General features: G+C 43.6%; 1 protein-coding gene across 1 annotated transcript in view; it reads right to left on the bottom strand.

The window, feature by feature from the left end:
* Positions 1-24,875, bottom strand: part of LOC106589914 (uncharacterized) — a 58,899-nt gene that overhangs the window by 32,130 nt on the left and 1,894 nt on the right. The window contains exons 2-10 of the mRNA XM_082970591.1: positions 24,218-24,290; positions 23,890-24,009; positions 23,497-23,613; positions 21,579-21,676; positions 19,305-19,420; positions 13,246-13,388; positions 12,507-12,657; positions 11,893-12,036; positions 11,465-11,640 (exon numbers count right to left, since the gene is read on the bottom strand). Coding sequence (XP_082826717.1) covers positions 11,465-11,640; positions 11,893-12,036; positions 12,507-12,657; positions 13,246-13,388; positions 19,305-19,420; positions 21,579-21,676; positions 23,497-23,613; positions 23,890-24,009; positions 24,218-24,290 — 1,138 coding nt within the window. The remainder of the gene's footprint in view (positions 1-11,464; positions 11,641-11,892; positions 12,037-12,506; positions 12,658-13,245; positions 13,389-19,304; positions 19,421-21,578; positions 21,677-23,496; positions 23,614-23,889; positions 24,010-24,217; positions 24,291-24,875) is intronic.

The raw sequence follows: 24,875 nt of genomic DNA, 5'->3' as shown, positions 1-24,875 counted from the left end.
GTTGCGGCTCAAGTCGCCTACAAAATCCACAATGCAATGCGCTCTCTACGGGCTTGCTGGCAGCTAGCAAACGTAGCTAGTTAGATGTAAAATCTTCTAAAAACTGTGCTATGAATTTAGGAGTCTACAATCTCACCCTGTTCAACCTGCAGAGTCACACATTCACAATGGCACCATGCAATGTACCCTGGACTGAAGAGGAAGACAAATAGGAGACGTGATCAAATTAAAACATTTCTAGGAGGTAGGAATATCAACAACAAAAAATATGATCAACGGTTCAATGGAGAGAAGACAACCTCCCGAAATCTGACATAAGACGTTTCAGATCTAAGAGTCATATTCCTGTTAACTTCCAGTGTAGAGAGAGAGAGAGACTTTATCACAACGCTACGTCATACCGGACAAATTACTGCCTGCTTGAACGCCAATAACTCTGATACACATGAAAAAACACACACACACACACACACACACACACACAAACACACACATATATATATATATATATGAAACGGGGATACCTAGTCAGTTGTACCACTGAATGCATTCAACTGAAATGTGTCTTCCTCATTTAACCCAACTCCTGAGTCAGAGGGGTACGGGGGGCTGTCATAGTCGACATTCACGTCGTCGGCGCCCGGGAAACAGTGGGTTAACTGCCTTGCTCAGGGGCAAAACAACTGATTTTTACATTGTCAGCTCGGGGATTCGATCCAGCAACCTTTAGGTTACTGGCCCAACGCTCTAACCACTAAATGGCCCAGGGAAATTGATAGAACATCAAATCAGAGATGCACAAAAACAATATAACATGAGAAATGGGTGAACCTGTCCTTTAAAAACAATAGATCTCCACAGGGACACAGCATACTGTAGGTCAGTGGTTCTCAACCTGGAGAACGATTAGCCATGGGGTTTCCTGGATTATCCACAGGGGCTACATGGGAAGACTCCTAAGAACATGATCTAGTGATCATTTAGACGAGGGGGGTACTTCAAGTAACCCATTGAGAACCACTACCTGTAAGTGAATGTGTCATTTTGTTCCTCTAACCCTCCACATCCACACACAGCGACGTCGCCCTCCTCCACATCCACACACAGCGACGTCGCCCTCCTCCACATCCACACACAGCGACGTCGCCCTCCTCCACATCCACACACAGCGACGTCGCCCTCCTCCACATCCACACACAGCGACGTCGCCCTCCTCCACATCCACACACAGCGACGTCGCCCTCCTCCACATCCACACACAGCGACGTCGCCCTCCTCCACATCCACACACAGCGACGTCGCCCTCCTCCACATCCACACACAGCGACGTCGCCCTCCTCCACATCCACACACAGCGACGTCGACCTCCTCCACATCCACACACAGCGACGTCGACCTCCTCCACATCCACACACAGCGACGTCGACCTCCTCCACATCCACACACAGCGACGTCGCCCTCCTCCACATCCACACACAGCGACGTCGCCCTCCTCCACATCCACACACAGCGACGTCGCCCTCCTCCACATCCACACACAGCGACGTCGCCCTCCTCCACATCCACACACAGCGACGTCGACCTCTTCAACATAAAGTGATGTTGCTCTCCTCAACATCTTCATACAACAAGTAAGCAAGCATTTCACAGTAAGGTTTACACCTGTTGTATTCAGCATTTCACAGTAAGGTCTACACCTGTTGTATTCAGCATTTCACAGTAAGGTCTACACCTATTGTATTCGGGCGCATGTGACAAATAACATTTGAAGTGATATGTTTCCTCTGCTGCTCAGTGACAAACTATCTTGCAATGCGATGCCTTTCCCGAGGAAAGGTTGAAGGATCGGGTGAATATGAGTCATTATGGAAACAATTTCATGGTAGTATTCTGGATAGTTCCTCCTCTGAAAAAAATAAAGTCTATTCATTCACACACACAGAAACATCCATGTCAAACAGTGACTAATGGAATGGTTAACGTCCATGTTTCACATAAGAGTCTGATTAATGCTGCCCTATAGTGTCTGTGTGCACGCATCTGTGTGTGTGTGTGTGTGTGTGTGTGTAAAGCTGCCCTATAGTACTGACATTCACATTACAAGCGGTCACACCCCCCGTTCACCTTTGGTCGGATCATCAACTCAAAAGTCAGCCTCAAATCAATGACCGTCCAGGTCGACAAATCCATGCCGCTTGTCCAGAACTCCCTGCTAAATATGCATTTAATGGCATTTCAGGTTCCTGTCCCTCAGAAAAGGACGGCGATAAGAATAAATGGATTTGATCTGTGGAAGACATTTAAAAAAAGTAGCGAGCGACAGCATGACTACAGCGTGACCGCATTTCCATCTCTGGGCCGGCTGCTCTATACACCGGGCTGTCCTCACTGCTCAACAGTACGTGAAGAAACTGTACTGAGAGGGGGAGTCGCACAGCCACCTGTGTGTAGGAGATATGACTATGGACTTCAAATGAAATGAAGTCACCAGACGGATGCAGAGCTCCCACCGAGGGAAGGCCAACAGCCTTTTCTTTCAGTCAGTGGCTCCTGTTGAATAACAAACTCACTCGGCTTGTGTGTGGCTGGCTGTCAGGATTTGCATTTTCTATGGATTATCATAAGTACCTTCAGGAGGCTGACCAGAAAACAGCCCCCTTGGAGAGAAGTCAATACCCTCCATGAACTAGTTTAAACTGTTTATGTATAGTTATGGCTGTGCAGAGTGACAGAAGACAGACAGGAGGGGGGGGGGGGGAGCATCGCCTAATGACGAGAGAGAAGCATCGACTGACTGACTGTGTGTGCGTTTCATCTCCCTGTCCTGTCTCAGTGAAGTGACACAGTGCATTAATCTGTCAGGCTCCTCTCTTCACCTATAATGAAGTCTGAAGGATCCCTTTAATTAACCACAGGCCTGGGCAGAATCACACACACACTTCCAGGAGACAGACTGGGTAGATGAGATTCTCTTGCTTTCCAGGGCAGGGCATGCAGCACAATGCCACACACACACACACTACTATGTGTGTGTATTTTGCTCTATATCCCTTAATTGAGGCAGGTGCTGGACATAATATTTTGGGCAGGCTTGGACAGACACACACTCGCTTGTCTATTGGTCCGGCTTGGGCAGCTCATACAATTTCCCCCCAACTGCAGATGGCTTGAATGCATTTGTTAGTACTTCAACTCAGAGAGTTTGTTTCCCTACATAAAATAAAGTAACTGTACTGAAAGGTCAGCCAGTCCACCACCTGTCCATGAGGACTCTGATGAGTCTCCAGCCACCCGGGAGCTCTGATGAGTCTCCAGCCACCCGGGAGCGGACAGGAGGCCAGACTATAACACATCAATATAAACTCCTGACATAGAGGACAGGACAGGGGGCCATCTCCAAGAGGAACGGTACTGTGGTAACTTGTGTGGGGGAGATATCTCTTCAAAGATGTTGACATTTAGTTCACCTTTCACAGATCTATGCATTATTGGGATTTATAAATTGTGAGTTACAACGAAATGCTTGAAGGTTTGAGAGCAGACATTTGACACTGGACTGCTTATTGATTTTCATTACGAGTCATAGAAAGTGAGTCAAGTCATGGAAAGTAGTCAAGTTGTCTTAAAAAAAAAGAACTGCATCACTCAGTTCCTTAGTCCAAGAAGCCTGGTCCCAGATCTGGTTTGTAATCACGTAGTTCCTCAGTCCAAGAAGCCTGGTCCCAGATCTGGTTTGTAATCACTCAGTTCCTCAGTCCAAGAAGCCTGGTCCCAGATCTGGTTCGTAATCACTCAGTTCCTCAGTCCAAGAAGTCTGGTCCCAGATCTGGTTTGTAATCACTCAGTTCCTCAGTCCAACAAGCCTGGTCCCAGATCTGGTTTGTAATCACTCAGTTCCTCAGTCCAACAAGCCTGGTCCCAGATCTGGTTTGTAATCACTCAGTTCCTCAGTCCAAAAAGCCTGGTCCTTGATCTGGATTTGCCACCATGTCAACTCCTTGTTTGTTTGCATGACAAGAAGTGGCATGATGGCACAAACAGACTGTACCCAGGCTGTTGCAGTCCCAATTAGAGCTACAACTTATTTTATCGCTATGCTTACAGATACGTGGAGGTTCACCAGAACATCAAAAGGTCATATTGGGTAGCCTATACGCTCCAATTAAAAATGTCACTCACCTTCAGACACTCCGAGTTTTCCCTAATGCACTCTGCATATCAAACACCAACTCCACTGTAGGAATGCCAATTAACCTGTCCATCTCACCAGCTCCTCACCCACACTGAAGAAAACAATCAAATCCCTCCCAGCAACAATACAACACCGGACAGGTGTTGGGGGGGGGGAAAGAGTCTCCAAAGACATTGAAATGAAGCTCGTAGAACAATACATTACTGGGATTTACTGTGGACTTGAAGATGAGGGCTCAAACACATTAGCAACTTGATTGCTTATTGATTTCCATTGAGAGTCACAAAAACAAAAGTGACAAGTCATGGTGAAGCAACTTGAAAACGGAGCAAAATCTCTCATATAAAAAGGTCATCTCAAATGAACTATTAAGGTATAAATACTGACAGGGTGAATACTAAGGTCATGAACCCATTCATAAGGAAATAGGTGGAGATGACTGAAGACACTGTGGGGTGGGTGTCCAAAATTACACCCTATAGACCCTGGTCAAAAAGCGCACGAGAGAAAGGAAAGTGAGACGAGGAATTATCCAACTAAAGAAACAGTCCCCTTGCCGCACTGCCTTTCCGCACTGGGTCTAACCAAAATATAAACTCTTAGTTTATATTTCAACAAATCAAGAGGGCAAAGTGCTTCCTCTTATTTCCATGAGAGTCCCAAAATGGCACCCTATTCCCTATATAGTGCACAACTTCTGACCAGAGTAGTGCACTACAGTGGTGTATTCACTAGAAACCAAACCGGGAAAGAACTGACTGAATTTGCCCAATAGAAACTACAATTTTCATTGCAAAATGTTTGCCATTTGGAGTAAAATGGTTTCCGTTGCAAAAATGCTTTGGACTAATGATTACCCCCCAGGTTTGCATTAATCTCTTTCCATAATAAAAACAAATGGGTGGGTACATCCTGCAATCTTCTCTCATGTGTGTGTGAGGGAAATGATATGGCAGGCAGCATCCTGCAGGAGAGAACATTCTGGTATCTTTCCCTCTTACCTTTTTCTGTCGCTCTTCACTCCCTCCTCTCCAAGAGGCTGCTCTTCAACCCATCTCAAATTAATTACCTTTCCCACGTGCCCTGGAACCAAATCTCAGTAACATCCCAAACGGCACCCTATTCCTTATTTAGTGCACTACTTTTGACCAGGACCAATAGGGCTATGTTCACAAGTTGTGCCATATTCTCTAGTTGTGCACTAACATGAGGAATTTGGCTGCCATTAGCATTGAAAAAAAAAAAAAATCTACCTTCCTGGATATTAAGGTTCTGTTTACACTGCTCTCACTTTCTCTAAGGACGACGAGACGGGGGACCCTTACTGAGGCTATTTAGTTTTCCCTTTCAGGGAGAAGAGAAGCAGCTTTGATCAACAGAAAAAAGCCCTAGCTACACACACTAAGAATAGGGAACTAGACAGCGACAGAGGCCTGCCCAGTGAGACATTGTCAGGCTTCATGAGGTCTGCAACTGCTGGAAATGTGCTTAACTTTGCCTAAAAATGTATAGTTCATCCAGTATCGTTAGGGGGAAAAAGTCCACACAGTTACATAACGATACTGACTCGAAGTATCAATTAGTAAAAAAAAAAAAGTACAATTTTTTTTTTTTAAATCTGTGCCATTAGATCTTCATTGTAAAAGGTTTAAACAGTTTCCCATGCTTGTTCAATGAACCATAAACAATTAATGAACATGCACCTGTGGAACGGTCATTAAGACACTAACAGCTTACAGACGGTAGGCAATTAAGGTCACAGTTATGAAAACTTAGGACACTAAAGAGGCCTTTCTACTGACTCTGAAAAACCACAAAATAAAGATCCCCAGGCTCCCTGCTCATCTGCGTGAACGTGCCATAGGCATGCTGCAAGGAGGCATGAGGACTGCAGATGTGGCCAGGGCAATACACTGCAATGTCCGTACTTTGAGACGCCTAAGACAGCGTTTATCGTCAAAGGAATGAGCGTTACACCGAGACCTGTACTCTGGAGCGGGATCGATTTGGAGGTGGAGGGTCCGTCATGTCTGGAGTGGTGTGTCACAGCATCATCGGACTGAGCTTGTTGTCATTGCAGGCAATCTCAACGCTGTGCATTACAGGGAAGACATCCTCCTCCCTCATGTGGTACCCTTCCTGCAGGCTCATCCTGACATGACCCTCCAGCATGACAATGTCACCAGCCATACTGCTCGTTCTGTGCATGATTTCCTGCAAGACAGGAATGTCAGTGTTCTGCCATGGCCAGCGAAGAGCCCGGATCTCAATCCCATTGAGCACGTCTGGGACCTGTCGGATCGGAGGGTGAGGGCTAGGGCCATTCCCCCAAAAAATGTCCGGGAACTTGCAGGTGCCTTGGTGGAAGAATGGGGTAACATCTCACAGCAAGAACTGGAAAATCTGATGCAGTCCATGAGGAGGAGATGCACTGCAGTACTTAATGCAGCTGGTGGCCACACCAGATACTGACTTTTGATTTTGACCCCCCCCCCCCCTTTGTTCAGGGACACATTATTCCACTTCTGTTAGTCACATGTCTATGGAACTTGTTAAGTTTGTCAAATACTGTTATGTTCATACAAATATTTTCACATGTTAAGTTGGCTGAAAACAAACGGATCACAGTGAGAGGACATTTCTTTTTTTTGCTGAGTTTAGAATCGTGACAATCGCAATATCGTATCAGCATCTAAGTATTATGATAATATCGTATGGTGAGGTACCTGGCAATTCCCAGCACTACCATCCAGGACGGACATTGTTCTCTGGCATCACCTTCCCAGAATGCCACAGGATCACATGTCAAAGGTCACAGCTAAGAGTATCAGTTGTGGTTTGTCAAATAATCTGCCTCTCTCCGATCTGACTGGCTAGCTGCTGGTTCTTTTCCATCCAATCACACTAAATGATTCCAGAGATGTAATCTGTCAGAGCCAGAAGAGGACTGGCCACCCCTCATAGCTTGGTTCCTCTCTAGGTTTCTTCCTAGGTTTTGGCCTTTCTAGGGAGTTTTTCCTAGCCACCGTGCTTCTACACCCTGCATTGCTTGCCGTTTGGGGTTTTAGGCTGGGTCTCTGTACAGCACTTTGAGATAGCAGCTGATCTAAGAAGGGCTATATAAATACATTTGATGGAGAAAGGTGAACAGCATTGTTGATAAGGCCGTCTGAAATGTGAAACAGTGGAGGAAGCTGAATAGATGTGCCCTTCTCCATTCTAAATAGACACCGATGCAGTCTAGTTCTCTCTCACTCACACACTAGCCTCTAATATGTCTCCTGCATTCATCAAAGTATCCCTAGTTCCATGCCTGGCTCTACCATTCGTCATCTTGTACAGAATGCAAATGTAGCAGAAGACAAAAAAAAATGTAAAATCCATAAAGCCGTTCATCAAACACTTTAGAGAGTTACGCCATCAGTGTGCCAGCGGCTTGCCAGGACAGTGGCCTTTTAGCCCGAGTGTCACAAAGCATCCCGATTCCTAACTTAACGAGAAACACGGCCAGGCTTCGTTGTGTTGTCTGTTCCCCTCAGGTCTGTCCCCAGCTCGTCTGTAGACATAGACCATGTATTCATCCCACTCCCTTAATAGTGCACTACTTTTGACCAAGGGCCCAGTTACCATTTCAGAAGCTCACCCTTCAACGTGGGGCTGGGAACTGCCAGGAATCTCACGATAAGATATTATCATGATACTTTAAGTGTTGATACAATATGTATTGGAGATTCTCACGATTCTATATGCATTGCTATTCGATAGTGTGATTTTATTGCGATTCGATGTGCTCACCATATGTCTGCTGCACAAGGACAAGGAGGAGCCATGAGATAATACAGAAATAAAACTGCCAGAAAAACAAATTGTCTCCCTATTTAAAAAAAAAAATGTCAGAATAAGCTATGAAGGAAAAATACTGGAGTTTTGGTGGAGGTACAGCCAATTAGGACAGAAAATATGGCGATATTTAACTGTATAGATTGAACATCTGAGATTTACTACATGGCTGTCTTAATGAACACGAGGAACAGACTGACGGACGGTAGCATAATGAACACAGAGCTATATGTAGCTAATCAAGACCTGTTAATTAGACATCAGCAGTGACTGGTAATTACCTACAATATTCCACAATAGCAGGTGGGCGGGTCCAGTTCAGGTGCAAACGTTTTCAAAGATTTTGAAACGTAATGAAACTTTTCAAAGTGAGTCAAGTAACCACTGCACAGCATTGTGGTAACATTAAGATTCCAAACTAACCCTGTTGTTTCGACAGTTTCCAATGCCAACCAGCTAAAAATGTCACGTCACTCATCTCGTCTTCCTCCTGCTGTTCTTCTCTCACTCTAAACTCTGGGCTGGCAGACTAAAGCGTGAAGGAGGAAATTCTCTCACTCTCTCTTCTACACACTGAGGAGCCATATGGGATGGAGAGAGAGAGAGAGAGAGAGAGAGAGAGAGAGATAGAGTAAGTGATTAGACACGTCTGATGTTTCCTCTGCTCTCTCCATCTCTCCCCCAGTGTCAGATGTTGACTTCAGGACCATTTCAGCAGCTGTAATGCCAGTCGGATGCCATTCTAATCTAAATAGCAACGCCAGGTTGACTCTTCCTTTATTACCCTTATCCCTCCCTCCTTTTCTACAGTCGCTGAGGCTGAGCACGAGGTTCAGCAGAGCAACACTGACACCCGCTGGTAGGATATGGAAACTACAAGCGCCTGTTACATGGGACGGAAAGAGGGACAGAGTTAGGGAAGACAAACTACATGCCAATGTTTACTGAAAATGCCAAATGTCATTTCTGCATAGCTTATATCAGAATGTTGGTTACTGTTCTGTTAACTGGAGTGTAGGAAAACCTGCATCTAACTCCATATTAGACTGCTATATAACCATGTATAAGTATTGCAGTGTGTGTGTGTCTGTGTGTGTGTGTGTGTGTGTGTGTCTTCCAATACTGTAGGAAGTTACAATGCAACCATGACACTAACCTCTAACTTAACACTTACCACATCTAACAACCTGCTTGGTCCTCGTAAGTTAACAGACCCAAATCGCAGGGCTGATAGGTAGACTGATGAGCACTTGTGGGTTATTAAAAATATATATGTTTTTAAATGTAACCTTTAACTAGGCAAGTCAGTCAAGAACAAATTCTTATTTTAAATGATGGCCTACCGGAGAACAGTGGGTTAACTGCCTTGTTCAGGGGCAGAACGACAGATTTTGTACCTTGTCAGCTCAGGGTTTCGATCTAGCAACCTTTTGGCCCAACGCTCTAACCACTAGGCTACCTGCCGCCCCTGCAGCTATTGTCATAACACAGTCCTGAACACTCCTCCAAACAAAGTTTACCTTGGCAAAATAATTAACCCTAACTTTCATTTTCAAACAATTAGGTTCTTCTTTCCAAGCAACATTATTCAATTCATAAATCACCATAAATCAGTCCACAGCAGAACATAAGAACAAAGATGCTGAAAACAAAAAATGCTCATCCCTGAAAAACTAGAAACTATTCCACCAAAGTCTGTCAAGTGATTATCCTCCATTAAAAATTGAGTCTCAACCAACTCATTTATACTGAACAAAAATATAAAACACAACAAGCAACAATTTCAAAGATTTTGCTGAGTTGCAGTCAATTGGATACTTTCCGCTCGGTCATCGCTCATCCATATATTTATATGTACATATTCTTATTCCATCCCTTTAGATGTGTGTATTAGGTAGTTGTTGTGGAATTGTTAGATTACTTCACTGTCGGAACTAGAAGCACAAGCATTTCGCTACACTCGCATTAACATCTGCTAACCATGTGTATGTGACCAATAAAATTGGATTTGAAATAAATTAGGCCCTAATCTACGGGATTTCACATGACTGGGGAGCCAGGCCGACCCACTGTGTTGGCGTGGTTACACATGGGCTATGGTTGTGAGGCTGATTGGACATAAGGCCAAATACTCTAAAATGTTTTTGGAGGCAGTTTATGGTAGAGAAATGAACATTCAATTCTCTGGCAACAGCTCTGATGGACATTTCTGTAGTCAGCATGTCAATTGAAAGCTCCCTCAACTTGACACATCTGTGGCATTGTGATGTATTACAAAATTGCACATTTTAGAGTGTTTTTTTTTATTGCATTGCCCTATAAATGACACCCTATTCCCTGTGGGACCTGGTCAAAAGTAGTGCCCTATAATGACACCCTATTCCCTGTGGGACCTGGTCAAAAGTAGTGCCCTATAATGACACCCTATTCCCTGTGGGACCTGGTCAAAAGTAGTGCCCTATAAATGACACCCTATTCCCTGTGGGACCTGGTCAAAAGTAGTGCCCTATAAATAACACCCTATTCCCTGTGGGACCTGGTCAAAAGTAGTGCCCTATAAATGACACCCTATCCCCTGTGGGACCTGGTCAAAAGTAGTGCCCTATAAATGACACCCTATCCCTATGATCCCTGGTCAAATGTAGTGCCCTATAAATGACACCCTATTCCCTATGAGCACTGGTCAAAAGTAGTGCCCTATAAAGGGAATAAAGGGACATTTATTGCAGAGCTACTGAGTCGACAGAACCAACAGCAAATTGTTTCCTGGATATTGTTTTGTCATCTTATTTCGACTGCCACATAAACAAGAGTTTACGCTAGCAGCAACAGAATGGTGTGAGAAGCAGTAAAGACTATCCCCTTTGGGCCCTGGTAGTGCACTACAAAAAGGGAATAAAGTAGTGCACTATAAAGGGAATAGGGTTTATCTGGGACGATAAACACTACTAATACATGTCAACCTCCTGAGGCTTTCTGACGGATCTGTGGAACCGGACAAAGGGACAGATGGAGCCCAAAGCTCAGACCTCAGATTTGACACTGAAACAGCCATCTGTTGGGTCGATCTACTGGGAGAGACGTAAGTACGTGTGTGTCTGAGAAAGTGAGAGAGATAAGGAGAAAGTTCAGGCAGGGTTTCTATGACTTCTTACTCTTCACAAAGTTACTGACATTCCAGTTACCCAGGACTCAAACACCCCCCCAGATGCCCAGGACTCAAACACCCCCCCAGATGTTGTCATTCCAGTTACCCAACACCTGTAGGAGAGGACAGGGGGGGGGGGGGGGGGTGAGGCTGTTCCCCCGCCTGCTATTATCAACAGCAACCCTGGAGAAATGAAGTGCCTTGCTCAAGGACACAGAGATTTATTTTCACTTTGTCAGCTCTGGGAATCGAACTAGCGACCTTTCGGATACTAGAACACCTACCTGGTTGTTATAGTCCATCAGTCCTCTCAGTCTACCGACCTCCTGCTGCAGTTCTCTGATGACTCTAACACCGCTGTCCTCGTTGACTGTGGGCTTGACGACGATGTTCTTAGCTCGGTTAGCGTAGCGCAACGTGCGCAGTGTCTCACCGTAGTGCACGTCAGCAGGAGAAAGGGCTGGACAGAAAGATGGACACAAACAGGAGTGAGGTGGATCTCTTACTAAAAGAGAGATCAATCAAATCAGCAATACCAAAGCGAATAATCAACACCAATGCACTAACTGTAAATCACTCTGGATAAGTGTCTGATAAATGACTCAAAATGTTAAATTAATACTATGACAATTCACCACCAAAATAGGTTACACTACTAGTCCTTTTTGTTAGCAACCCCCGACTGAATACCACTGACTAAGATCAACCATACTTGCTATCATGATTGTCTTGGAGTTTCCCCCCAGGCTATCTTTCAGGAGCCAGGTCAGAAGAGAGTCTCTGTAGGGGATAAACAGCTGCTTCTTCCTCTTCCCTGTGTGGGAGCTCCTTCCTCCTCCAGTCACACATGTATCAGCTAGGAGAGAACAGACAGAGACTTTACAGGGGGGTGAAGAGCAGCTTTTACTTTTTTGTAAACACCTCCTCCACACACACAAGCTAGGAGGCAAGACACACAAAGAAGTAAACACACTCCCCCCAGAGAGACCGACACGAAACACTAATTGACTGAAACAGACTGGAAAAAAATTCCACAATAACATCTTCCAAAACAACTACAAAAGCGTGAAAGGACTTATGTTTCATGCCACAAAGCTGGCCAGAGAGATGAATACTTAGTAGCGTGGCTGCCAGTAGTGTAGCTACCGCTTGGTAGACTGACTCAAAATCCTGGTACAGAGTTTAATTGGTATTACTAATAGCCTGAGTTGTCATGTCATGGTTGGCATTAGACATGTGGTGTGTGTGTGTGTGTGTGTGGGCGCATCTGTGCTTGCGTTTCCGTCTGTTCATGTGCTCGTCCATGTGTACTAAGCATAAATTTACCCAGAGCAGAGATGACACTACCCAGAGTGACCAGGGACTTGTTGATGTTGGCTCCTTCCTTCAGTCTGGCACCAGTCTTCTCACTGCCTGCCAAGTCTACCAGGTGGATCTTACTCACTGTCTCACATGGCAGCTCTGCATCAAAACGAACCTGGAGACCAAGGTGACACACAGACACAGAGCTGTTAACGTCAGGAGGGAGGGAGGGATGGCTTGATGGATGGAGGGAGGGATGGCTTGATGGATGGAGGGAGGGATGCAGACAAATCAGCACTCAACACTGTGCTACTTAACATGTATAGCTGGATGTGGCTCAAAGCAAAACATCTCTATATAATAATTTTGGACAAATTTGATCTCGAGCGCTGGTCTTTGGTTGCACCTTAAGGCAAGAAAATACTTTTCTTCAACAAAGTCAAAAAGGGTCAACCACACACACACACACACACCCAAGTAAAAACGGACATGAATACATGGTGTGGTCCTGTGTGGGTCAGTTGATCAGATCAAAGTTGTGGGTTCACACAGTGAAACACACAAAATAAATAACTCAATGTACTGTAAGTCACTATGGATAAAATAGTCTAAGAGGCAGGTATTGGTATATTATAGTACAAAAATAGACATTGTGAACACTTGGTCACCAGCAGTTTCTGTGTGTGTGTGTGTGTGTGTGTGTGTGTGTGTGTGTGTGTGTGTGTGTGTGTGTGTGTGTGTGTGTGTGTGTGTGTGTGTTTACCTGTGTGAAGATGATGGTGAAGCTGGAGTGAGAGCAGCTGCTGACGTCATTCATGCCTGTGTTCGCCGTGGTGCGTTTGGCATTCCCAGCATGCATTAGCTCCTCAATATCAGTGTAGTTCTGAACCAGGCGCGGCGACAGGTCTGACCACACACACAGAGAGAGAGACACACCTGACATTTATTTTATTTAACCTTTATTTAACCAGGAAGGGGTCATTAAGATTTAAAATCTCTTTTTCAAGAGCGTCCTGGCCAAGATAGGCAGCACCAAATCATTATTTTTTTTGTAAAGACACAGAACATGAAAAACTACAAGTAATCTAGTATAAAGCATAGAATTCACAAGAGTATAACAAAATCATAAAACATTGACAGGTCAGGGAATCAGTCTCAAGATCATTCATCAATGACTTAAAAACACCAAATCGGGACAAGTTCTTCCAGTTTAAAAGTATTTTGTAAGGCGTTCCTAGCCGATGGAGCAGAGTACATAAAAGCCCTTTTACCAAATTCAGTTCGGACATTTGGAACAGTTAGCAGGATAAAGTCCAGCGAACAAAGCGAGTACCCACCACATTTCTGAACAATAAAAATGCCCAAATAAAAAAAGGTAGTAAACCCAAAATGGCTTTGTAAATAAAAGTATTTCAGTGACTGAGCCTACGAGTGACTAGAGAAGGCCAGCCAACCCTGGTATACAAAGTGCAGTGGTGCGTAAGGGTTTTGCAGTTTAAAATAAATCTCAAAGTGCCATGGTAAAGGGTGTCAATTGATCTCAAACACGGAAGCATTCATATATAAAATATCCCCATAGTCTAGTAAAAGCATAAACGTAGCTGATACTAGTCTCCTTCTGGCTTCAAAAGAAAAACAGGCCTTATTCCTAAAATAAAATCCCAATTTCAGCTTAAATTTTTTTGTAAGTTGTTGAATATGCATTTTATAAGAGAGGCCATCATCAATCAAAATTCCAATATATTTATACGAGGTTACAACCTCAATCTCCTTGCCCTGACAGGTTGTCATAGCTGAAAGGTTCAGAGGTCTATTTCTTGCTTTAGAAAACACCATTAGTTTAGTTTTGTCAGTATTGAGGATAAGCTTCAATTGACACAAGGTATGTTGAACAATATAAAAAGCATTTAGCAAGTTCTGGAAAGCTTTTGTAAGAGACGGGGCACAACAGTAAATAACAGTATCAGCATAAAAATGAAGTTGCGCATTGGACATTTTTGTCCAAATTATTTATATAAAAAGTGAATAAGAGAGGACCAAGTACAGAGCCTTGGGGCACACCATTAAAGACAGACAATTTAACAGACATAAGCCCATCAAATTAAGTGCACCGAGTTCTATCAGACAGATAGTTAACAAACCATGCAACTGCATGCTCTGAAAGACCTACGCTCGACAATCTCTGCCTTAGTATAGCATGATCAACTGTATCAAAAGCCTTAGAGAGATCAATAAAAAAAGTGAGACACACTCCAGACATGCTCATATCCAGTCAGCCACTATGACCTTTGTTGGTTAGCAACATGTCTACCAGTGTCATGACGTGGCCCTTTCTGGGTGTAGATCGTGGCTTCCCCCCTATCTCCTACACCCAGGTCCTGTTATCTCAGGTCGTAAACGCCTGGCGGAGACTCTCCCCCTTCTCAAGCAAAAAAAAAAAATAGATAAAAAAATTAAAAAAAATACACAATTTAAAAAAAAAAAGAGAGCGAGCGAGAGAGCGCGAGAGAGATACCACAGAGTGAACAAAGGATTTCACGTGGCCAAACTCCTAAATCGTCAAAATGGGAAAATGAAACAGTTGAAGTCGGAAGTTTACATACACCTTAGCCAAATATATTTAAACTCAGTTTTTCACAATTCCTGACATTTAATCCTAGGAAAAAATCCCGTTTTAGGTCAGTTAAGATCACCACTTTATTGTAAGAATGTGAAATCACTCTCTAATAGCAGACAAGCACCATGGATCACTGCATGGTGGGAGACAGGGTTAGGGGTCAGAGTTCAAACAGACAGCGCTCCTCCTGCAGACAAAGTTCTATTATATTGACAAGATAGTCGAGTGACCGCTCTGACAATGGAAGTTGTTGTCCCAAAAGGCGGTAAGGCATGCAGTCTGATTATCGTGGACACTGCAGACCAGCACCATGGAGCACTGCATGGTGGGAGACAGGGTTTGTCTAGAAGAGATACAGTTGAAGTCGGAAGTTCACATACACCTTAGCTAAATACATTTAAACTCAGTTTCACAATTCCTGACATTTAATCCTAGTAAGAATTCCCTGTCTTAGGTCAGCTAGGATCACCACTTTATGTTAAGAATGTGAAACGTCAGAATAATAGTAGAGAGAATTATTTATTTAAGCTTTTATCCTTCATCCCATTCCCAGTGGGTTAGAAGTGTACATGCACTCAATTAGTATTTGGTAGCATTGCCTTTAAAAATTGTTTAACTTGGGTCAAACGTTCCAGGTAGCCTTCCACAAGCTTCCCACAATAAGTTGGGTGAAATTTGGCCCATTCCTCCTGACAGAACTGGTTTAACTGAGTCAGGTTTGTAGGCCTCCTTGCTCGCACACGCTTTTTCAGTTCTGCCTACACATTTTCTATAGGATTGAGGTCAGGACTTTGTGATGGCCACTTCAATACCTTGTTCTCCTTAAGCCATTTTGCCACAACTTTGGAAGTATGCTTGGGGTCATTGTCCATTTGGAAGACCCATTTGCAACCAAGCTTTAACTTCCTGACTGATGTCTTGAGATGTTGCTTCAATATATCCACATGATTTTCCTGCCTCATGATGCCAGCTATTTTGTGAAGTGCACCAGTCCCTCCTGCAGCAAAGCATGATGCTGCCACCCCCGTGCTTCACGGTTGGGATGGTGTTCTTTGGCTTGCAAGCCTCCCCCTTTTTCCTCCAAACATAACAATGGTCATTATAGCCAAACAATTATATTTTTGTTTCATCAGACCAGAGGACATTTCTCCAAAAACTACAATCTTCGTCCTCATGTGCAGTTAAACTGTCGTCTGTCTTTTTTATGACGGTTTTGGAGCAGTGGCTTCTTCCTTGCTGAGCGGCCTTTCAGGTTATGTCGATATAGGACTGTTTCCTCCAGCATCTTCACAAGGTCCTATGCTGTTGTTCTGGGATTGATTTGCACTTTTCGCACCAAAGTGCATTCATCTCTAGGAGACAGAACGCGTCTCCTTCCTGAGCGGTATGACGGCTGCGTGGTCCTATGGTGTTTATACTTGCGTACTATTGTTTGTACAGATGAACATAGTACCTTCAGGCATTTGGAAATTGCTCCCAAGGATGAACCACACTTCTAAAAACAAATTCTGAGGTCTTGGCTTATTTCTTTAGATTTTCCCATGATGTCAAGCAAAGAGGCACTGAGTTTGAAGGTAGGCCTTGAAATACATCCACAGGTACACCTCCAATAGGCAATTTGACATCATTTGAGTCAATCAGAAGCTTCTAAAGCCATGACATTTTCTGGAATTTTCCAAGCTATTTAAAGGCACAGTCAACTTAATGTATGTAAACTTCTAACCCACTGGAATTGTGATACAGTGAATTATAAGTGAAAATCTGTCTGTAAACAATTGCTGGAAAAATGACTTTTGTCATGCAGAAAGTAGATGTCCTAACCGACTTGCCAAAAGTATAGTTCGTAAACAAGACATTTGTGGAGTGCTTGAAAAACGAGTTTTAATGACTCCAACCTAAGTGTATGTAAACTTCCGACTTCAAATGTATATGTCCACTTGTGAGAATGTGGGAAGGGTCCGTGGACATTTAAGGGACACTTATGTTGAGTGTGTTTCATTTGGTGACCTCACGAAGGACAGGAAACACACAGAACTACTATCTCTGAACGTGTACATTTCTCAATTATGGCGTTTGCATCTAATTATTGTATAAAATGAATGAGTAAAGATGAAACTATTTGTGAAATGATGTAATGTGAACCTTTACATTTTGGGAGAATTGTATTCCCTGTAAAGTTTAACTAGTCACCAGCCACGCCCCCGTGAACACAGACATGATCTGGCGTCATGGAACCGCCTTTTCTACTGTTACGAACAAAAGCCCCTCCTGAGGAAATCCTCTTCAGACTAATCAAACCCACAGCGTGAGCTGTGATTGCGAATAGTTCAGACCTCGGTGTAAGCTGAGATGGCACAGGTTTGAGAACCAAGACTAGAAAACCAAACCACGTGGAGCATTGGCTACACGGCTGGAAATGGTTAAACTCTGAAACTATCGATCCCTACAGAATAAGAGCAAATCTTAGATACTAATTACTAGTCTGCAGCTAGAAATTATGTAAAACTGGGATGCGAATACCGACAACAGCCGAAAACATCTATTCTATGAGAACATTTCTGAATGGTACTCTGAAGTCTCCAGTCTAACCACAAAAGACTTTGAGCTTCAGGGAAACAGAAAGAGAGATTAACTCTCCGGATTCCAACAGAGAAGACAACAATGACATACACCGTAAATACGTACTTGCAATTATTCTCGAATGAGCAGCCGTTCACGGGCGAAGGATTAGCATTTCAATGTATATAATTATAGACTGAAAGGGAATCCATTTCGTCTTCCCCGCTCTTTCTCAGTCCACACCCCCTTCCCTTTGCCCACCAAGCAGTCATATCGGCTTAGCCCACTAGGGGATCTTCCCTATCACTGTTAGTAACCAATATCTACTGTTTGTTTATGCATTTCTATGATTATTTAGTTAATAAATAAAATGATTAAGCCAATTGGTGTAAGGATGATTTATATTAAAGGATGGGTTCATGCAGATAACCAACAATTTATGACGTTCAGATGAGACTGACGTGAGGTAAAGAATAATTCATTAGTAGAAGACTAATTGATCAGATTTTTATATCTGTAGAGTTATATTCAGAAAAGTATAACTTTGTAATCTGAAGATTGTCCGTGGTGCCCCGACTTCCTAGTTAATTACATGATTAGTTTAATCACGTAATAATAATTACAGAGAATTTATTTGAAAAAAATAAGTCTTCACCTTTAATGATGTGAAGACAACAGAGACCAGTGTTTAGTTAGCAACATGTCCAACAAGCTTTTTTAACCTTGTTCTGAACAACTCCAAAACAAAGGTCATGTGGTTTGGTAAGAAGAATGCCCCTCTCCCCACTGGTGTTATTACTACCTCTGAGGGTTTAGAGCTTGAGGTAGTCAACTCATACAAGTAAATGGGAGTATGGCTAGACGGTGCACTGTCCTTCTCTCAGCACATATCAAAGATGCAGGCTAAAGTTGCAAAACTGCAGGGATGTAAACAAATTTGCGCACAAAACTTATGTTTTGTGCGTAAGGAACATTCTTGGGATCTTTTAATTCAGCTCATGAAACATGGGACCAACACTTTACATGTTGCCTTCATAATTTAGTTCAGCGTTTCTACCAAATCTATTAATTTTAAAATGTTGATAACTTTTCTTTGCCATTATTATTCACCTGATGATAACAAATGTTGGGCTAACATGATGGGGTCCCCGCGTTGCCGGTCTAGCTGGGGGGGGGGGGGTCCCCGCGTTGCCGGTCTAGCTGGGGGGGGGGTCCCCGCGTTGCCGGCCAAGCTGGGAGGGAGGGGGGGTCCCCGCGTTGCCGGTCTAGCTGGGAGGGAGGGGGTCCCCGCGTTGCCGGTCTAGCTGGGAGGGAGGGGGGGGGGGTCCCGGCGTTGCCGGTCTAGCTGGGAGGGAGGGGGGGGTCCCGGCGTTGCCGGTCTAGCTGGGAGGGAGGGGGGGGTCCCGGCGTTGCCGGTCTAGCTGGGAGGGAGGGGGGGTCCCGGTGTTGCCGGTCTAGCTGGGAGGGAGGGGGGTCCCTGTGTTAGCGGTCTGGCTGGGAGGGGGGGTCCCTGGGCAAGAAAAGGTTGTAGACCCCTGATCAATGTGGTCGTGAGTGATATCATAAGGTGAATGCACCAATTTGTAAGTCGCTCTGGATAAGAGCATCTGCTAAATGACTTAAATGTAAATGTAATAAAGTCTTACTCTCCACATAGGGCCCATCCTTGGGGTGTTCTCTGAGGTGGAGTCCTGACCTGCTCCCTGGGCCCGTTTTAGTCGTGAGAAGGTCCTGCACACGCTCATTATAAATCTCCAGGTAGCTAACAAACAAAGACATGGAACATTTCACATCATAATCATCACCATCATCATTATTACCATCCACCATCGGGCTGCAGAACAATCGACCGCAAGCTTCCTTCAGTATCTACAGGCTCTAGAAAGGTGTTTGCTATTTGACGGGGGAAAGATAAGTAGTTTTAACTACATCACATGATAATCTGTGATGACGTTAGATAGCTACTCCATTTCCTGTTCCTGATATCTGTCACTCTGACTAGCTGCTTTCATTCAACCATCAGAATAACTTATCACTTGATCCAAATCATCCACTGACAAATTGTATTTTCAAGCTAATTTTCACTCACTTAGCGAATTACCTAATTAAACCCTGTCAGAAAAACACAATAATAAAAGCCATGATTTTCCTCATCTATTGTTGACAGAGATTAAAGTGCCATTTACATCAAAGCAAGTCATCTTTTCACAGCCTGAACAGAGAGATGTATTCTGTTGGGGTTGTGAGTGGGAGGAGAGAGATGTATTCTGTTGGGGTTGTGAGTGGGAGCAAAGAGATGTATTCTGTTGGGGTTGTGAGTGGGAGGAGAGAGATGTATTCTGTTGGAGTTGTGAGTGGGAGGAAAGAGATATTCTGTTGGGGTTGTGAGTGGGAGGAAAGAGATATTCTGTTGGGGTTGTGAGTGGGAGGAAAGAGATATTCTGTTGGGGTTGTGAGTGGGAGGAAAGAGATATTCTGTTGGGGTTGTGAGTGGGAGGAAAGAGATGTATTCTGTTGGGGTTGTGAGTGGGAGGAAAGAGATGTATTCTGTTGGGGTTGTGAGTGGGAGGAAAGAGATGTATTCTGTTGGGGTTGTGAGTGGGAGGAAAGAGATGTATTCTGTTGGGGTTGTGAGTGGGAGGAAAGAGATGTATTCTGTTGGGGTTGTGAGTGGAAGGAAAGAGATGTATTCTGTTGGGGTTGTGAGTGGGAGGAAAGAGATGTATTCTGTTGGGGTTGTGAGTGGGAGGAAAGAGAGACAGGGAACGTTATTGCTTAGTTGTCTGGAAACAACTTTAACACTCACAACGATCTCTCTCTGAGCACACAAAAATGAAAGCAGACACCATTTCCACCTGATTAAGTTTTAATACCCTGAATGTTTATTTAATTAAAATAGTTCTATATAAAAAAATATATATTCTGACAGCGGCTGGGGAAAGTATTTTATTTCGTCATAAAATTCATAGGAATTACTACAGCGGAGCTGGTATAAGACAGCTTGTCTTTATGTTCATTGGCATACAGATGTACTGTAATCACGCTGTACTCTAAAATCATCCAACTAGCAGTCAGGTAAACTAGCCTAGCGCTCCTCTATGGGGTTTGGCAGTTAGGTCAGCTATCCTAGCGCTACTGTAGGGGGTTTGGCAGTTAGGTCAGCTAGCCTAGCGCTACTGTAGGGGGTTTGGCAGTTAGGTCAGCTAGCCTAGCGCTACTGTAGGGGGTTTGGCAGTTAGGTCAGCTAGCCTAGCGCTACTGTAGGGGGTTTGGCAGTTAGGTCAGCTAGCCTAGCGCTACTGTAGGGGGTTTGGCAGTTAGGTCAGCTATCCTAGCGCTACTGTAGGGGGTTTGGCAGTTAGGTCAGCTATCCTAGCGCTACTGTAGGGGGTTTGGCAGTTAGGTCAGCTATCCTCTATGGGGTTTGGCAGTTAGGTCAGCTATCCTAGCGCTACTGTAGGGGGTTTGGCAGTTAGGTCAGCTATCCTAGCGCTACTGTAGGGGGTTTGGCAGTTAGGTCAGCTATCCTAGCACTACTGTAGGGGGTTTGGCAGTTAGGTCAGCTAGCCTAGCGCTACTGTAGGGGGTTTGGCAGTTAGGTCAGCTATCCTAGCGCTACTGTAGGGGGTTTGGCAGTTAGGTCAGCTAGAGTACCTCAGACTCATCATACAGAAGGTGAAAAAGCCAATGTTCACCTTCCTTTAGCGCATCCTCCCCCGGTTGTTCGAATCTGCTCTACTGGCTAAAAGTCTGGACAGGTAAACGTTGTGAATACCAACAGCGATGACCTCACATGGTCGACCCTCAGCTAATTAGTCACATTTTAGATAGGTGCCAAATGAACATGCCATCCAGCCAACACCATTGGACCACACTGTCTGCCACACTTATTAAAACTGTTAGTGCTCTCTCTCTCTTACCTGACCTCTGTGCGGAAGGAGGCCCCATCCACCTGGTCCATCTCTGATATCTGACAGAACAAGCCATCACAGATCCGTGGAATCAGACCTAGATCTCCCTGGAACACAAGGAAGAAAGTATAACAGGAGAGGTCATGTACATTTAACATACATATGGTGTTTCCTATAGTCCCTCTCCTCTGCTGTTCCACAGACACACACGTCCAGTGAAGCAAAAACTTCTACAAACAGCCAGGGCATCTGATGTGAAGTTAAAGAGTCTACACCACCTTACACAAATGCAGTGGAATATGTGAATGTCGTTTTACGTCACAAAACAAATATAAAAATAGGTGGCACCTTGGACGAAGTCCTGCCTATGCTGCTTGCATAGTTCTGCTACGGAGTTACCTGCCACTCAAATATTGTTACGGACCGCACAATTCGTGGCGCAACATCGGGGGCAGTGTTGAGTAGTATGAAACTATTTTATCACCAAACTCGCTTTGGTTGAAAATGGAATCAGGAAAATAGTTTGTTCCTCTTTCGAAAACAAAAGTGGTTTCACAAACTAATTAAACATATAGCCGAAAGGTCAATGTGCCCTTGAGTAAGGCACTTAACCCTAATTGCTCTGGATAAGACCGTCTGCTAAATGGCTAAAAAGTAATTGTCACCAATCAACTTCCAGATTGCGCCTCTTAGTTTAGCTTTGCATTAAATAGCATAAGCAGTCTATTTTGCATTGATAACCAACTATAATCTGAGCGGCTGTTAAAACAATGTATGAACAAAATATGCTTTTTGGTCATAATTTAAGGTTAGGCATTAGGGTTAGCAGTGTGGTTAAGGTAAGGGTTAGGTTTAAAATAACATTTTATGACTTTGTGGCTGTGCCAGCTTGCCTCCATGGCAAGATTCATGACAAATTCCAACCTGCACCTAAAAACAACCCCAAGCCATGTGCTTTTTCTCTGTAAGCAAAATATAATGGCATTCCATTTTTAGCAGATATGGTTGAGAATACATTGAAGCAGTATAAGAATATTTGCCAGGGCATATTATTTAATTAGAAATATGATTATTTCACATGGGGGAGATGTAGGAACCTAAAAGGCTAGCTTGCGGTTTTTAGCCAGCTAGCTAGCAAGCGGCTAGCGGAGTAGCCTACAGCCCAACTGTCACAAAACGAGGTAATGTAAACAAACCTAAACTTTTATTACATTTAGCTATTACTCAAATATGCAGTGATTCCATGTGTTATTTCATAGTTTTGATGTCTTCACTATTATTCTACAATGTAGAAAATAGTAAAAAGAAAAACCTTGGAATGAGTAGATGTGTCCAAACTTGACTGTTACGATAGATACAAATGTATTACAAATATTTCTGCTGAGACGGGCTTGGATAATCATGGATACCATTTTTATGTATCTGCAAGCAGTTTGAAAGAAGTTGAAAGCCGTTTTGCGAGCCATTGCTAACTAGAGTTAGCACACAATCATTGTGCCATCTGTTCCAATAGACTTCCAGCCATTGTGTTAACGCTAGTTAGCAATTGAGCTAACGCTAGTTAGCAACTTCAAAATGCACACAGACACACACAAAAAAAAAAATGGTATCCACGAGTTTAACCACTCTGGGTAAGCTGAGAAAGGGCTTTATTGCTAAAATCTCACACTAAACCTTAAAGATCAAAGTGACAAGTTACAACATATTTGTCGTAAACAGAGTAAGGAGTGGCGCGAATCTTCACACAGCCACCACTAGGTCTTCAGCTTCCTAGAGTGCAGTGACGCGCACCAGTTATATTTCAGATGGTGTCAATGTTATTTCATTTTCATGCATTTTAGTGTAAACGGTCCTTTAAAAAAAAAAGTCGCAATTTCAAAGTTGTAATACAAAAAAATAAAAATTATAATAATCCTGGGTGACTTACTGGGCTTCCTATCATGGTATAAGACTTCCCTGATCCAGTTTCTCCATAGGCGAACACACAGGCGTTGTAACCTTCAAACGCTGCCTTCAGGACATCACAGCCCAAGTCTTTATACACCTGCAATGAACAGGGATGGCGGGGAGGGGGTAGTAAGAGGTGAATTAGGGGTTAAGCCGGATGGATGTGTGAAACCAGGGCGAGTTCAGTTGGTATGTGGGAGCTCTCATAGCTCTTTCTCCTCCAGAGCAGAACTTAAAGATAACAGAGAGATGTACAGCCTCTCCTCCACGTAGAGAACACACCACAGGGTCTCCATTGAGGGTATAGCTGATGAACAGTGTGCCACTTGAGTGGCTGCAGGTTCAGAGGTGTGTGTGTGTGTTTGTGCTATACCTTCTCCTGAGGCACAAAGTTGGGGCTTCTGACATCAGTAGAATCGTAGGAGAAATCATAGGAGAATGAATGTCTTCCTCGGTCAGTCAGGCCAACGCCAGGAATGCCTTTGTGTATGTCCTACAAACACAAAAAACCCAGCTTTGATTCATTTATAAAACAGGAGAGCCATTGTCATTGTGCCATCTTCATTCTAGAACCTTCGGTTGGTTCCGATATTTGTACAAACATTTCTCATATCATCATAGTCTGTTCCTTCCCCCAAAAATGTATGTCACTTAAAACAAAAGCTCAAGAATGGTTTCTGATGATTTAATGTTGCATTGACCTTTTTGTTGCAGTCTACAGAAGTGGTGTTCCCCTCCATGTGGATAATCACCGTCGCTGACATTTCCTTTTCTCTGTGAAATGGATGTAGATTTTTAGAGCAGTTTACATTAAGTCAAAAGTCAGGCTGTTTTATGTAGAAAACAGCAAACCATGTCCAGTGAGGGCCTACAGACGATATATTGTTAGTTTGTGGGTGAGTAAGTGCCATGACGATAAATACAATCAATGTTGTGATGATAATTTACTTGAATGAGAAAACACCTCTTATCGGGAAACAAGAATTTGAACTGTGCAGTTCATCTTTGAAAAAGCACCATTGGACTTCAATCTCTAGTGTTGAGTAAATTATTACTATATTTATCCCTGAACAATATATATATATATTATTTCATTATTCTTCTAATGATATATAGCCTTCATTCCAGTGGAGGCTCCTCAGAGGAGGAAGGGGAGGACCATCATCCTCAGTGAATAGATTTTTTTTTAAAGTGAAACATTTAAAAATATATCATTTTCAGATAAAACTATACTAAATATATTTAGTCACCAAATAATTGACTAAAACACTAATAGGAAATGAAGGTCTACAGTAGCCCTCAACAGAACTCTGTAGGGTAACACCATGATGTACCACAGGTAGTTTTCATCCTCCTCTG

The sequence above is a fragment of the Salmo salar genome, chromosome 28 (genome assembly GCF_965601325.2).
Source record: "Salmo salar chromosome 28, fSalSal1, whole genome shotgun sequence".
NCBI lineage: Eukaryota > Metazoa > Chordata > Actinopteri > Salmoniformes > Salmonidae > Salmo > Salmo salar.
Note: the sequence above shows the minus strand (reverse complement) of the source record. Positions and strands in the feature narration are given on the sequence as shown.